Source organism: Danaus plexippus (assembly GCF_018135715.1).
Source record: "Danaus plexippus chromosome 16 unlocalized genomic scaffold, MEX_DaPlex mxdp_23, whole genome shotgun sequence".
Lineage (NCBI taxonomy): Eukaryota > Metazoa > Arthropoda > Insecta > Lepidoptera > Nymphalidae > Danaus > Danaus plexippus.
The window spans coordinates 1,221,116-1,237,715 of record NW_026869851.1 but is presented as its reverse complement, the minus strand read 5'-3'; the positions used below and the strand labels follow the sequence as shown (position 1 = coordinate 1,237,715).

At 30.1% G+C, this 16,600-nt stretch overlaps 2 protein-coding genes across 2 annotated transcripts in view; one reads left to right on the top strand and one right to left on the bottom strand.

The window, feature by feature from the left end:
* The window catches only part of LOC116771830 (uncharacterized), a 44,352-nt gene extending 31,383 nt beyond the window's left edge, over positions 1-12,969 (top strand). The window contains exons 3-10 of the mRNA XM_032663809.2: positions 2,978-3,109; positions 4,734-4,871; positions 7,254-7,364; positions 7,479-7,612; positions 7,768-7,936; positions 8,653-9,080; positions 9,172-9,381; positions 9,475-12,969. Coding sequence (XP_032519700.2) covers positions 3,016-3,109; positions 4,734-4,871; positions 7,254-7,364; positions 7,479-7,612; positions 7,768-7,936; positions 8,653-9,080; positions 9,172-9,381; positions 9,475-11,889 — 3,699 coding nt within the window. The 5' untranslated portion in view covers positions 2,978-3,015 and the 3' untranslated portion in view covers positions 11,890-12,969. The remainder of the gene's footprint in view (positions 1-2,977; positions 3,110-4,733; positions 4,872-7,253; positions 7,365-7,478; positions 7,613-7,767; positions 7,937-8,652; positions 9,081-9,171; positions 9,382-9,474) is intronic.
* A 113-nt stretch (positions 12,970-13,082) lies between these two features.
* Positions 13,083-16,270, bottom strand: LOC116772128 (uncharacterized). The gene is made up of 5 exons (XM_032664177.2): positions 15,452-16,270; positions 15,249-15,346; positions 14,603-14,922; positions 13,980-14,238; positions 13,083-13,765 (listed from the first exon to the last, which is right to left on the bottom strand). Exons 1-5 carry the CDS (start codon positions 16,103-16,105, stop codon positions 13,375-13,377), a joined length of 1,722 nt encoding a protein of 573 aa, XP_032520068.2. The 5' UTR covers positions 16,106-16,270; the 3' UTR covers positions 13,083-13,374.
* Positions 16,271-16,600: the final 330 nt, after the last annotated feature.

The following is a 16,600-nucleotide window of genomic DNA, read 5'->3' as shown; positions in this document are numbered from 1 at the left end:
TTGTTTGTTCGTGGGAGCAAACACTACCAACGCTTGAACATGGAAACAGATTTTGGTAGTGTCAACAGTAGTGGACGCGTGCCGTCTGACATGGGAATAACGAATTACAATATGGTGTAATAATATTTTATTGTGGGACATAAATGATCTGTTGCTTCGTGACTGTAAACAGCCAAAGGCGTTTTGATATTAGACTATATTTTTTTAATAATTACTCAATGAAAGTACCGGTATTGTTTTAATTAATGAGCAAAATAATTTGATTTAACCTCAATAGATGCAGGTTCGAAAGATTTTAGAATATAAATAATGTTATTATAAAAACGTATATATTTTTAAAGACAAAATTTCATCGATCAAAACGTCGATATTATAAACTAAAATATATACAAAATTAGCTAAATATTGTCACAATTCGTCGCGTCATATTCGATCTATAATAACTGTGTATAAATAGTATTTGATGTGTGTAACTTAAAACCGCCATCCGGATGCTTATTAAATAACTTTTTGTTTATCGACAATGCATTATATTGTAAACTAAGCCTACGTTTTCTCATCAATTTTCTAAGGTTATCTTGGCCAAGTAATAATGTGAACTAAGTGAAATCGAACAAAACACAATGAATTTTTGCAATACCGTGCGAGCTTTCACTGGGCTATTATTTTATCGGAACTCATTTCATACTTCTTCTACATTCAGATGTCATTGCTGTAATTTTATTATTTTGTATGTTACGTTGGATAGTTAAGAGTCTCTATTAATGAATTATAGTACCGAGTACGAAAATTGTTTTTTTTATATTTAACGAGGCTTCGCAGATGAATTTTGTTTAGGATGATATTTGCTATTTGTTTAAGAACACGCAAAAGGCATCTTAAACAATGGACAATGGAATATATATAATTTATTAGCAATAAACTTATTTGCTTCTTTGACATGTCAAGGTGTGACAGACAGTTCTGTTTTTAAAATATTAGACAGTGACATTAATTATTCAAAAGATAAAAGATAAGACAATGTTTTAATTAAATTACTTTAATTTATTTATAGGTTTAATTAAAGGAACATTATTTTCTTCCGAGTACCGAGACCACAGTACTATAAATTCGACTTAGTAATTACAAATGTACAAAAAACGTCTGAAAGAAGTCAAACTTATGACCAATGTTCCTATCTGTTTAATATTTTCTCCATGTTAGCGGTTAATTTCATTCTATTTTTGTCTCAAATTAGACTGCATTTTAAATTTTTGTACACAAACGAGAAACATAACTGTTGTGGTTTAAATTAATTACAAGCTCGTACAAATTACTATTTACGGATTTTAAACATCAATTCCGTCGCAGTGCCTCGCCTGAATTACGTGTGGATTAATTATGATCCTTACGTGTGGGACGTATATAAGATATGAAAAGTTTTTATCATTCCAATACTTTATTTCTTAAGACATGTTTTTTTTTACTTTTAAAGTCTTGACTTTAAAAAAAAACCTGTTTAAAACTTGTTTTAACCCAAATTTTTGAAAATATTTTAAATTAAATCCATTAAAACCTAAAACGAATAGTATATATATATATATATATATACTATTCGTTATTAATATTGTTGTAATCTCTAGCTATTTATTTTGAAGTTTACGATAAAAGGGGATATTGTATTTGTGTGCTGGGTATACGGGATAGGTTTATTTGCTATCACTTTTTGTAAAGGAGAGAAAAGTAAATGAAAAATGGCCAAAGCATTCTCAGCGTCGACTGTCTCGTAAACTCATTTATTATTATGTTTTTCAGAGAATCTTTCATATACAAGTTAATAGTTATTTCATGTAGTATAAATTTTAAGCAAATATGAAACTTGGATTTCCTAGAAGATAAATTTATTTTCATGTGTGACTGTTTTCGGTAAAACCAAAGAGGACCGTTAGATTATACCGAATATAAGATTTTTGCTTTGGTAGTTAGCTTGCTCATAAAAAATTTACTCGTAACATTGCAAATTCTTTAAGTAAATACATGACTGAATATGTATTGGAAGCGAAAGTCAACATGAAATAGATAAAAAACTCAATTCCAAATTGTCTGTTGTGACACACACATACCCAGACGAAGCAAATATGAATTCTTTGTGTGAACTATTGACAATTTGTTACACGAAATCCGTATAGTCGATTAGATCATTGGATATTTGATATCTGAGAGAAAAAAAATCTTGAAATTTCTTATTATTTATTAATAAAACTGTTTATGAATTCATGCATTTTTTTCCGATTTAATATGATTCAACTTTAGTATGCTCTTCAAAGTGCGACAGTAGAGATTCTTTTTTCGTGACAAATGGTGCTATGTAACATTTAAATCAGATATCTTGTTTGTATCGTATTATCTATATGATATTATAATGTTTCCGTTTTTTTAAGACCTACTACATAAACAATCTTAATTTGAGTATTTTTAATAAAAATAATATCTAATACATTGGCAATTTATCTTGTTGTTTTTAGAATAACAATAAAATTTAACTGAAAAATAAATAAATTAAACTTTGGTTCACATTACATTATTGGAACAATTTAAGCATCTTTCAATAAGTACATTTCATAACATGCAAAAATCTGATTAATGAAATGTATTTTTGTATTAAAGCTCTATATAATTAAAACACGGCATAAGAATAATGATATTTAAGACTTTCACGAGTATTCATTTAAATGAAACTAATGTTTTCGGACTACAAACTCCCGACGTTTCGGTTCCTTCACACCAACCGTGATCCCTTGCAGACGAGGAAAACCATCAATAATCCAAAAATATAAGTTTCATTTACAGCATAAGAATTTTTTTTAAAAGCTCTTCATACAAAAACCTTTGCAACTTTGGATATATATAAAAATACGTATAATATTTGTTTCCGCTCGCTAATGATTAGGTACTCAAACTATGAATTATAATTGTAAGGTTCTTCATTTTTTCAAAGGTTGAGAATGCTGCAGAGATGTACTGCTGCAGGCTAGCATGGCCCTGCTGCTGTTGCTGGTGGCAGTCGCGGGCGCAACGAGCCTCGGAGACCTCACGAGAAAGGATTCTGGAGACGTCTTCACTATACTTGGTTTGTATTAAAACCGGTTTAAATGTGGATGCTTCTAGAATGCTTGTTAGGATGAACAGATTTTATAACTCTTAACAGTATTGAGTACAGACAATTTAAACAACAAACAATCTTGATTCATTTAATAGAATATGAATTATAATAATTTATTTATATTAAGATAATATCTTTGAAAGATAACGAAGGTACAATATTATAGAACAAGGTTTACTAGGACAGTTTGCCGTGAAATAAATAGTTTTGGTCGATGTGATAGTATTTTTTTTATTTTTTTAATCTGTGCTGATCTTTTGCCTATTTCTTATATAAGTCGGCTTTTATCTTTAAGTGATTTTAACGAACTATATCACTAGTTGAAAATATTATTATAAATTACTTAATTCAGATCATGTAACTCGGTTTTATTAATTCATCTACCTTAAGCTATGAATAAAAATGTTAATGTTCGCATAACCTACGAACATAACAATTTTGCAATTCAAATTGCATATTTAACATTTTTAATTTATATTCTGCCTTTTATGATGTATTTAATAATACAATTGAATTGCATAAGTTTACGTCACATGTGTTAGAGAGTTAAGCATTAGAGCCAACGACGTATGGTTTACAATATTATAATGTTAATGAAGTTGTATATAAAAAAAATTAAAGCCGACCAGTTAAATTCAATACCTTTGCCAAAACTACAAACTTTTCTACAGTTTCGGTCATAAATATTTCATGTGTTACCATCAAAGCTATGTTTGGAAACCTGGAGACTTTGTATGTAGTTTGCGTTTAAATCTCACGGTAAGGAAACAGATATTAAAGTATATACAGAGAAAGGATCAGAGCATATATTTTTAATTGTTCATAAGAAAATCTTTCACTTCGCTAGATTATTTAAAAAAAAACTTTGTGGATATTTAAAAATTGAGTCCTTTTTTAATCAAGAACTTTCTCTGTATGTAATGTTTAAATACAATGACATTGAGAAATTGCAAATAACCGCCATTCGATTAAGACAAACATAACTACAGTAGTTGTAGACAATATTTAAATCTCTCATTAAACATTCGATATCACTAGTGCACATTATGAATACTTCGTTTATTAAAATGAGATAAACTTTAAAGTCTCTCTCCTCTCAACTCTCTCTCATCCTTAATATTGAAAATAAAATCTGATATAAAGCTGTTGTATTTTCTTATATTTTGCTTATAATATAACAGGTATAAATGTTTGTATCATCTTAGCCTTTACGTAATTCAGAACTCGTTTATTACGTAAATGAATAATTTTAACATTAATTAATTATGACTTATATTATTTCATGTCTGTTTGAGGATTATAACCGTATCTCTACCACAAGTTGATATTATAAAAATAATCAGAATTACCAGTTCCTTAAGCCCGGGGAATTACCAGTTTCTAAATTTTCATTTATTTATCGTCACACATGTTTAAAGAGCATTTTGTTGTTTGGCAAAGTCAATTAATTCATTTAGATGTTCTAATCATTTTTATGTTACGCTTAAACAAATACTTATTGAAATTTGTGAGTATTTCGCTTTAAGGACTATAGAATATTTATCAAGTACAAATATTTAGTAAAAATTTTACACCCGTAATTATATTTAAGATGGTGAATGTGGTGCTGCAAGATGCGCGGAGCACGGAGCTGGAAAAGGCGTAGAAGACCTCGAGTGCTCCTGCGCGTGTCCCCAACGAGCTCCCCTGTTCAGAGAGGACAGGGAATTGTGTGTTGACGACCTACCAGGTACCTGCTAGTTACAATACTGAAGTCATTGACCTCATTTACAAATCATCACTTTGCTTACGTTTATGAATATTGTCCTATCAATGGCTACCTAATTCAGCCATAGCCAATAAGAAATGAGAATATAAAATGATTTTTGTGAAATAAAATTTGTATCGTTAAAGTCTTTTTTTTAAACGTTTATGTGTGATGTTTTTTTCATAACAGAATACATATTTCATAAAATAATTACGTTAGAAAAATATTTTAAAAAATTCAAAAAACAATGTTACCGAATATATGGAAATACTAAATCTAAAGTTATAGAATTTATAATGTATATAAATTATCAACACGCGACGTATAACTGTATCAGGTTAGTTTATTGAAACAGCGGCGTGTATGTTTTAATTAAATTCCTTATCAGAGTTAAATAGATATGAGAAATAATTCGGCTATCGGCGAAATGATAAATATTTGTTAAAAAAAATACACCATTTGCTTAATTAACGCAATGAGATAGCGTTTAACACGCATAGCTCAATTTTTGATAACCGTTAATTGTGGCGACGTTGTTTGCTATGTGTGGCTTTATAAGGCCTCACGTTATTATTTTTTACGCAATTTTTATACTCCTAACGTATTAAATCCTAGAAATTCTCCTCTACAAGTATGTCGTATTGATATTTCTCTAAGCTAAGTGAATGTAACGATTCATATTGTTTTTTAATTTGTTTTTTCTTTGAGTTGTTCCTTAACTTTAAAGTTGTGTCCTATTACATAGAAGTTTAGCGAAATATTATTTAAAAAAAAAAAAGATATAGTCAAGTTTGAGAAGTGTTTTAATAATTTGTTTACGATTGTTGAATACATATTTGTTAGTGTTCTGCCTTTCACGAATGTCAGCTGAATCTGGCAAGTCATGTTCCGTTCCGTAGATTTGCATCAGATGTTTTCTTTGGCGTCTCACATGCGGAGTCATTTTAAGATTATTAGCGTCGAATAAATGTATCAATAGAACTATTAAAGTATGAAAACTGTTTAAAATGTCAGTCAGTTCATTTATTATGGATGTTTCTAGAATTTCGATGTATAATTTTCTAGTAACCATTGATTTTAAGCCGATAAACTCAAATGGTAAATAAGTACCGCACTTTATAGTTCTAAGACGCTGATATTATATTAGGAGCTGAGTCATTTCTAGATATCTCTTAAAATATATAATGACTGGATGGTTAGTGCTGACAATATTTAAAGATTTAATTTTATTAAGCCCCATTAGAATATGTTATTTAGAAAGGATTTGAGAAACGATATATTTATTTGCCTAAAGCTTTCTCTTTTGATATCAATACACTGACTTAAGATAAATATCGATTTGCTTATATTTATATTTTCAACAGATAACACTAGTTTTTGTCCACAACTTTGTTTAGCGGTTACAGAAGTGTTTAATGTACACAAATTTAATAATTATCACTAGTTAGCATAATCAAATTAAATAAGTCAGAACTTCCTTCATATATCTTCGAAATATAGAACAAGATTATTATTAATTTTTGTATTATTATTGTGTACATATTTTTTTGTTTGTTTTCTTTTTTCTTTCTAAGAAAGTTTCGTCCTAAAAATATATAGGTTTGATTCGCCTCAATGTTGGCAGCCTTCCTCATCCCTACGTTATCTTTGATTTTTTTTATTATAAGGTATTTATATATATATATACATACAGTCTATACTTAAATGACTGTTCAACTGTTCTGGAAAATTGTTTTAATCTTACGGAATCAGTAATTGTTATATAAATCGTATTTTTACCAACAAATTAATAAGAACAATCTTTAAATAATTATGTACGAAGCTATAAATGAGAAAGTAGGAACTATCTTCATTTAGTTTGACAGAACAAACTTTTTATAAGAGTACAATTTAAAAGCAACCTCAATATAATAGTTTTAAAAGTCAGTTTAATAGTTTAAGTAGCAAACACACAAAAGGGATACAGATACACATAAATATTTTCATTTCTTAATTTTAGTAAGATCATTTAAAGCAAACATTTTGTAACATATTTTTTCTAGAACATTTGAAAGGTATCTGATTTTATCGTTTTTAATGTCTAATAAAATTAATGTTCACAAATTTTAAAGTTTTTATTTGAATTTAATGTCATATCACGATGACTGTTGGTAAAGTTTCGGTAACATGGAAAGCGGTTCACGTTAAATCGAAACATATGTAATAAATAAGAAACTATGTAATAAATAAGATTTTCTTGACTAAATTATAGAAAATCTTTGACGTCTTATCATTTATGTTAGAACATAAAAAAAATCATACGTTTTACAGTAAAGACGTAATGAAGTAATTTCAAAATATTTAGACAATTGTAATTATATCCAGAATGCTCCCTCGCAACTTTCGGCACTGGTCTTGGCACGCAGAGGATACCCTTCGTTTATCTCCCATTGAAGGGTCAAATAATCCATCCATCCAGAGAAATTACTTTTCAAAGTAAGTTTATGTTTTTATTTTAAATACCATATATTAACATACCATACCATATGCAAGTGTAATGTTGGATGTAACAATAGTCATCATGACTAAATTACTTTTCATCTTATATAGATGTCAAGACTCCAATATGCGCAGTTTCGGGAGCACAGTTTTTAACACGAAAGGGATTCCTCGATCTTAGGAATACACTCGACGCTGATGTTCCGTTTAATTTATTCCGTGATGAAGGCAGAACATTTCTTCAGGTAATAGCAATACGTCGAACTTAAAAAAATAATTCGTATATTCGCGCATTCAACCCGTTTTTGTTATTGCAAATTCTTTTAAAAGATGGCCATATCCACGTCTAACGAAAATATACCAGCAAAAAGTCGAATCATATACATGATGTAAATTTCAGTGGAGTGGGGAGGACGAAGTGCGCAAGCGCATGTCAGGTCGTATGATGGTGGTCAGGCTGCTGTGTCGTGATATATCCGCCGCAGCGTCTTCGCCGCTCGACCTTCGTGGAGTATTCACGCCATGCGTTGCATTCAGAGTCCAGGGAACACCGCCTCGACATTCCAATAGTGAGCTATGATCCAGCTTTACGTACATATACAGTAATCCCCCCTATTACACGGTATATTTGTTCCGCGTTATAGGAAAACGCGTTGTACGAAAATTCTCGTAAAACGCGCTCGTATGACCTCGTATAACGTGTTATATACAAATGATTCACGTTTAACTGTTCTTGTTAAAGAGGGTTTAAATCGAATATTAAGGAAAACCTATGTTATGAACGAAATATATGAGTTTTATTAAAATCAAACCAAGAACATTTGGGAATCCCCGTGTTATATGGGGGACATGAAATAGCGTTATATGAAAACGCGTTATAAGAGTACCGTGTTATAGGAGGGATTACTGTACTGCATCCGACGCTATCTTCGTGAACCATTCTTTTACATGACTTGTTGAGCATATTGAGTCATACGAAAGAATGTCATTTTGCTTATTTTCAAATGAAGCGCTATATAACATCGCTATTAGAAATGAGAAACTATTTATTTAAATCATAAACAAGGGACAGCGTATATTTAATTTAAGAATTTGGCGACTATTCATTAAAATATAACTAATATTTCGGATTTACTACCCGTTCTTAATTATTTTTGCTTATTTTGCAGCAACCGTGATCACGGGCAGGCGAAATGAGAATGGTCTGCCCGTAACCTGCGCGTAGTAAATCCGAAACTGTTACTTTTATTTTAGCGTGTATATTTTATTTTTGCCTTTGTTACAGATATAACCGAAGTTCAGTTTGCACCAAACGTACAGACATCAGAAGGCTCGACAGCGACTGGTTTAACTGTATCAGAATATATAGCCATTGGTATCAGTTCCTTGCTTTTAGGTTTAATTTATGTAGCATCTGTATTTTTATATCTACACATTAAAAAGAAAAGGAATGCAACGGCAAAAGAGAACGGCTTAAGAAAACTTAAAGGACTGAAAAAGGATGGCTTGACTATAACGGAACGTGATATAATAAGGATAAACAATGAACGTATACAATCCCTGCCAAATGTTATGGGTCAAGATGACGGTGTTGTCAAAAAAAATCCACTATTGAGTGTAGGACGGCAGTTTGATAACAAAACGTTTCCTAGTGATCTCTCTGATTCAGATGATTTTGCGGACACTTTGCGCAAGGATGATAATTCCTGCCATGTAAGAAATATAAATATTTTTATAAACAAAACTAGATATAACACTGTTGAATCGAAATTCCCAATTAATGTAATTAAATATAAATTTTCAGAATCAACTAACATCAGCAGTGATACACAGACATATAGACTTGAAATGTGATAATGTAGATCATCACAGAGAAGAGAGTATTGAAAGATTACCAGACGAACATGTCAGCATTGTAGAAACTATAGATGATAGAGAAATAACGCGACCGGTTGGAACCACACGCCGGAAACTTTACTTCAACCCAGCATACTTTGAACCACAACTAATGGCTGTTAGTACCTTAATAAACCTTATCAATTAGCTATGCAAAAATTAATTATTCTAATTCTAAAATAAAAATAACAGAATTAATAAATTGTTCCAGGATCCCCCTCCTGCAGCTATTGAGTTTCTCTCAAAAATTCGAGAAGTAATATCAATCGCTAAGCAAAAGATGGCAGCAAAACGTTTTCATCCAGTGCTAAACGAAATACCAGAAGAAGAAACATATCCTTCAAACGCAAACAGCATAGATATGTACCACGGCGTGGGGAGCCAACGTAGTGGCAGCCTTGTTAGTTTGAAAAGAGAAAATAGCAGGAAAAGATCAACAAATTGTATGGGTTGCCCAGGATGTAAAAACAATGTAAGCAATGATATTCAAAATCTTGTTAAACAAAACGTTACAAAATCATGCACTAATTGCTTCAACGAGAAAGGAGAGAAACAAAACAGTATTCGGAAGTGGCTCGAAAACATCCCAAATGTCAAAAACTCACTTTTCTTCAACGATAGTGACGCTCCAAACAATTTAACGCATTCACTGCATGCCTTACCGAGCGAGGGAAGCCAATGTAAATTACAAAAACAAAATAGCTTCTCCCATGTGACGCACTCAACAGACAACCTCACGTCACACAGATCCACATCCCGTTCTGTGAGATCTGAGCCATCATTAAGAAACTATAATATACCTTTACCAGAATTTAATAGCGAAACCACTGAAAATAACAACTACCTAACTATGTCTCGTATAAATGAATTAAAAAATATAGAATTAAACGAAAGAGCGTTTGACGTACAAAATGAAAGAGAAGTCTCGAGACAAAACATGCAGACATTGAAAAATAAAAGTGGTTTACCCGACATGGTCAACGAGGCTATAGCACTTGATCATTTTTCAAAATCTCTATATAATACCAGCAGTTCAGATGAGGAGAGATGTTCTAGAAATGCGCCAGAAAAAAGCAATTCAGATAGTCCTTCTGGAAACGAATATGAAACTGATAGTCTTGAGAGGTCGTCTCATAAGAGGAACAAAACTACGACCCTTGATTATCTTGAAGTACCGTCATCTCAAGCTTCTCCGAGTTTAAGTACTGCTCTGCCGTTAGAAGAAGAACTAACTATGAGAAACGCTGTTTACAAGACGCCCTCTAGTGGTAACAGTAATACTCCGTCGCCCGAAGCACATATTGGCATAGAAGAGAATCACTATGAGACTATAGACGTTAAGAAAACTGACAATATCGAAGAAACGATAGACATTACGGTTAAGCCTAGTAATAGTTACAGTTTAGTAAGCGAAGTATACGTTAATAATAATTACAATTTTGGTAGTGCGCCTACTTCACCTAGTGGTTCGGAGTCTTCGATGGGTAACAGAAAATTGATTCAATTTAACAATTCTGTAGCAAAACCTGGATGTTTAACCATAGAATTAAAAGATCCCCCTGAAAATTATATCAAAATTCACGAGTCGGATGGCTTTGAACCAGACACTTTGGACCGTAAGCATCTTAAACATAAAGAAAGTGTAGAGAGTATTCAATTAGATCGACAAGACTTCCTAACCGACTGTGACAATTCCGAAAAAAGAGACAAAAAAATTAAACTAGGAAGCAGCGAAACTTTCTGTAAAAATAACGGACAAAAAGAGAATAGTAACAAATTTAACAGTTTAAGAAATGACCACGAGCATGGCTTTGATCGAACTAAGTTGTCGCCTATTTTGTACAGTGGTTCAAAATCTCTTGAAACTGCAACTGATGACACATGGGATGATAACGCAGGTTGGAGTTCTGAGGAAGGCAGAATATTAACATTAGAGCTTAGACACTCGAAGCGGCAACGACAATCCACGCCACCGTCTATAAAGCAAATGAAAAATTTGGCTCGACCTGATATTTTGCCTCCTCTACCGCCAACTGAGGACACCCCTATATACGAAAAGCCGACAATCCCGCCAAAGAGGGTTCCATACGGAAGCCCGGTACCACAAACCATCACTGAAAAACGACAAATATTTCCGCGTAATTCAATATCTTGTAGCTCATTAAAAATTGCAGAAACCGATGATATGAATAGTATAAAATTGTGCGAAAATGATCAAAGATCAGAAAGTGGTCGTAACTGTAGGAGAGCATCAAGCAGTTGTAGCAGCGTTGTAAATACAAACACATTCATTAAAGGACAAAAAGCCGAGAGTAATAGAACAAAATTACGTCGCAGAAAAGGTTCCAACATAGAAGATTCCGGATATCTCAGCAGTGATTCAACATGTTCAAAACAGTTTCAAAGGAAAATAGTAATAGCGAAAATTGACAGTTGTAGTGACAGTGACGAAACAGAAGACGAAGCTAGAAGTGAATCAGGTGCAGAAAGTGTTGAAACACATTCCGTATATTTTGGTAATTGTCCTAGATTACGTAAAAATGAGGAGAGCATCAAAAACACAATTAAAACCACAAGGGACAGCAAACGCAAAGTTATAGTTAATAATGATGTAAATAATGAATAAAAAATGTTAAATAGAATAAAATATTATTCCGTAGATATCAGTAGTCAAGTAAAATACCTCTTGCGTATTTATTAAATAATAAGAATTTTATAGAATATATTATTATAATATTATCGTGTGTAAATTTATGACATAATGGCCGGTCGTGCAATGCAATAATAGTGTAATTAGCCTTAAGAATTTTATATTAATAATAATCTGTAATAGTGCATGAAATGCAATTATATTTACTAAATATTATATTTCTAATTTCCGTTTTAATATGATTGTGTATTGTATAGTATCATAAGAATGGCTTCGTGCAATAAAATCAATATAATTTATTATATGACAAAGTTATCTAATGTAAAATAACTTAATTGGAGGTTATATTTTTAGTTATGTAAATAAAAATTATAGACAACTTTATGATAATATGAATAAAATAAGTATTTTAAGTAATTTAAAATATGTATATATATGAAGTTGTGGAGTCAGGCGGCATATTAAAGCTTCCTAGTACCTGACAAATACATAGATTGCTCCGGAGAGATTGCTCTCTGTTGTTCGCAGAGCGAAATATTATTTTCATTGTGAAATGTTGGGAATAACCAAATGCCACGTTATCATGGTCTAAGCAAATAAAAAACAATAAATCTAAGGCACAGGTGTTTTGTGACTTTAATTAAAAGGTAGAATAAATTTGATGATACATATTTATAACAAAAATTTAAGATTTTGTTTGATTGAACTTTTTCCCGCCAAAATAGTTACAACTATGGTATGTCAGTAAAATGATAAGTTAAATTCTTGGTTTTTTCCAACATTGAAGGGCAAGGTTGTGGGTTATTTATATGTCAATTAGGATAACTTATTAATAAAAAATAAGTTTTTTATAGTTATTGCTGATGAATGGTGCTAATAGAAGGAATATTCGGGTATTGATATTTATATTTTTAGTTAAATTTATTCGTATGTTTAAATTAGTGAAAATCTATAATTTATAAGGTAATAATAGGTTATGTTGTCTTTGAAATTATAATGCTCAATTTTTTTATAATTTTAGGTATTCGTTAACATGTTTCTATAAATGCTCTCTTTACAAACAGTATTTATTTATAAAAATACATTATATTTATTTTAATACTAAATTATTTTATTTCGTTTTTGAGTTGGTTAAAATAATATTAAGAATATATTCTAGAACCATGATGTTAGAATAAAAAAAAGTATTACAAATTTATTCAACTTCATTTTTAACCCTGTACAATTCAACCAGTATTTTCATATCAAATAAGACACAACATTTTTCACTTTTATTATAAAATATTTCTTTTGGTAACTATGCATCATATCTATAAAAATAGTCGCTTTCTTAAACATATAGGTAATAAAAATATAATATCTATCCTCCTTAAATACATGTAAAATTACTTCAATTCTTTTATGTAAATTTAAATTACACTGATGAATATTTCAATATTAATTCATCTTTTTCCAAAGACATTATTCCGACATGGGAATTTGGAGCTCATTTTCTTTCACTTGTTTGATATTTTTCTGCGATTGTAATATTTTTAATAATTCCTCTCTAAATTTGTTATATTCATGTAATCCTTGTGCCGTAATGTCAACTTTATTCTGGGTTTGATCACCGTTTTCTTTCATATTCTCCAAACATTCATGTAAATATTTCTGTATTATTTCAATCTGTTTCACAATAGATATAGCATAATCTTGATAATCATATCTAATAGCGTCTGTTTCTTCTTTAAAATCATTTAAATTATATTCATCTACAATTGGCTTAAGTTGTAACCTAGATGTGGTTACAATTATTCTGTGCGGTACTTTCTGATACATATAATGGATTAATGCCAGCACTTGTGATGGTTGTCTGAAGAAAAAAATTAGTTATTATTCCATATAAGTTTCAAATTTTTAATAGAATAAGTATATATTTTTCATTATTATACAATAGTTAATGAAGATCCAAGAAAAACTGTTGTAGTGAAATTCAACTGTTAGTTTTAAATTAATTTTCATATAATAATTTTAATTGATAATTAAAATAACTAAGATATATTGCTTGTTTATGACTATATAAATACCTCGTATACACCTGAATGTCTATGGTGTGATCTTGAATGATGCTGGTGTTGTAAACTACCATCACACCATGTAATATATGGAAGGGTGATTCATTATGAAGGGCAACATTCTCAATATTAGATATTGATCTCATTTTTAAGTAATTCAGGAATATGTTTGAAGGATCAACACTCGCTTCGTTATTACTCTTAACGTGTCTTAATTTTAAATCAAATTTTTGAGATGTTGCAATTACAGCTAACACTATGGATTTGTAATCTGAAATGATTAGTTTTTTCAATATATCTAACAGATATATACAAAATATATTCAGTTACAAGTATAATGAAATATAGAATTACTGTATCTATTGTCTGTCTAAATTATGACTATATAACAAATAAAATTAAATCTCTATCTATATCTTAGATAAATTTGTATCTAATTGAGTAGAATTATTGGGACAAAAAAATTGTATATAAATCTTTTAGGACTAGTTATATACAAAGTTATATCTATTTAAATCAGTCCATTTTTGTATAAGAGCAAATAAATGTACAGATTAAAAATAAGCTTTTGCAGATGCAATACAGATGTACTAGAACTTTGCAAGGAATTAATTGTATTCAAATATAGAACATACCTTCATTACAGGCTAAAATATCAAAATCTGTCCCCATAGTGTCCATGGCTGATATTGAAACACTTTTAAATGGCAGCAAGTAAATTTCGTCATTCCTTTTATATGATACAACAACATCAAAATCCAATCTACTTGAAACATTATATTTAAGTTCGTCTAAGTCAACAACTGCTATAACTATTACCTCCGAGTTACTGTCTATCTGAGAATCAATTTTCTTCAAATGTGGTGCATCAGAAGTTTCTTTCAATAGTATTGTGGTATAATCTATTGAAGGTAAATTAGTTCCTTGAAGTAATACTACAACATTTTCCAATGACCTTAAATTTCAAAAAGTATTTAAAAATGTATCTATTTATAGACTTATAAAATGAATAATATTTCTATTTACAGTAATTTTTCTTTAAAACACATAGAAGCAAAGAATTGTCTCGGCTATAGCTTAAATGAATTTTTGGAACAAGACAATTTAGACTAGTACTAATTATATATGGACTTAATTATCATATATAGATTATAGATTTATACATATAAATTTAGTTGGTTGAATAATTTTAATTTATATTTTTATTTTAAATCATTAGTAAATTATAGATTCATATATAATTTTTTGTATACACTAACTACATGAAATAGAAAAACTTACTCTGGATTTTTGTTGCATATTTTTAAAATTACTAGAATTTTTTTATTACATAATTTTACAATGGGATCTTTAGTCTCAACCTTCAGTGCACTGGATACCTGTAATTAAGACTATTTCAAATTTATTGTTAACAAATTAGACATTTAAATACACAGGATACACACATAATACAATCATACTATTGACAATGGAGTTTAACTTACCCTTTCTAAACTGAGGTTTATGGCAGAATAACCTTGATTACATGCCTTTTGGTATAAAGAAAATGAAGCTAATTGTCTTATTTTGATATACTCATCCAAAGTTTTTTCATTACATTTTGTTATAAACATTGCTTCAGTTAATTTGGTATTCAATTTACAGTTTAAAGACAACATATGTTCAGTATCCGTTCCAGGTTTGGTCATAGCAAATTGGTGTTCAATAATATTAAAATTATCATCCAAAATCAGAGGTATGGCATCATGTTCCTGGATAATTTTGAGAGTTTCTTTCCCTGTGCAAGAACAATCTTCCATTGTGAAAGATTTAACATGTGGGATGTGTTTGTATACACCCATTTTGCCTTGACTTGATGATAGTATAAAAATTTCATTAGGGCATGAAACTAGATAAAATAATTGACATTTAGCATTCCTAACTATTCTTATATCGGAAGCATTAAAAATTTGTATCGAAGATATCAATTCTCGTTGGAAATATTCTCGTACTTCACATTTCGAGCAGATAGTAATGTCTAACGGTCTCTGGTCCATAGGATGATTATCATAGAATACAAAACAGTTTACGTCTGATAAAGCAGATGCAGGAAGCAAATTTTGCAGAATATTCTGACAATTATTAACGATTGTATTCATTTTAATAATGATTGGAAAACTTCATACGTTATTGAACTTTAAGATACCGAAACTTAAAAAACGTATCTTTTTTAAAATATAAATTTTTGAAACAAAAAACCTCAGTTAAAGTTGTTTTAAATAACTGATAACAATATCTTTTTATTGTTTGTCATTTGACATACAGCATACTGCGGCCACTCAAACTTCAAAGTTCCGTTTCTGACAGGTCGAGATCGATTGGATGTTGTAATTTTAAAAGTTTGAACTAGCGCAACTTTCAACAAAATTTTGAACTTTTTTTATTTACCGTGTAAACGAGGATAATATTAAAAATGTAATAATTGAAAAAATAATAATTTTTTCAACAATAAATAAATAAATAGCAAGTTTAAAATAATTATAGGTTTTTAAAGTCAATTTACGTCATAATGGGTTTATTTAAGTGTATATCAAGTCTTTAAGTAGTGACATTATGAAGCAATTATTTCGAATGTTTTTGTAATATTAAACAAT

Bases quoted from the DNA above. Each gene is read 5' to 3' on its own strand.
- LOC116772128 (XM_032664177.2), bottom strand. From the start codon at position 16,105: ATGAATACAATCGTTAATAATTGTCAGAATATTCTGCAAAATTTGCTT. The intron at 14,923-15,248 runs GTAAGTTTTTCT...TTGAAATTTAAG, and splicing joins ATATGCAACAAAAATCCAGA to GTCATTGGAAAATGTTGTAG. The intron at 13,766-13,979 runs GTATTTATATAG...TTTTTTCTTCAG, and splicing joins GACATTCAGGTGTATACGAG to ACAACCATCACAAGTGCTGG.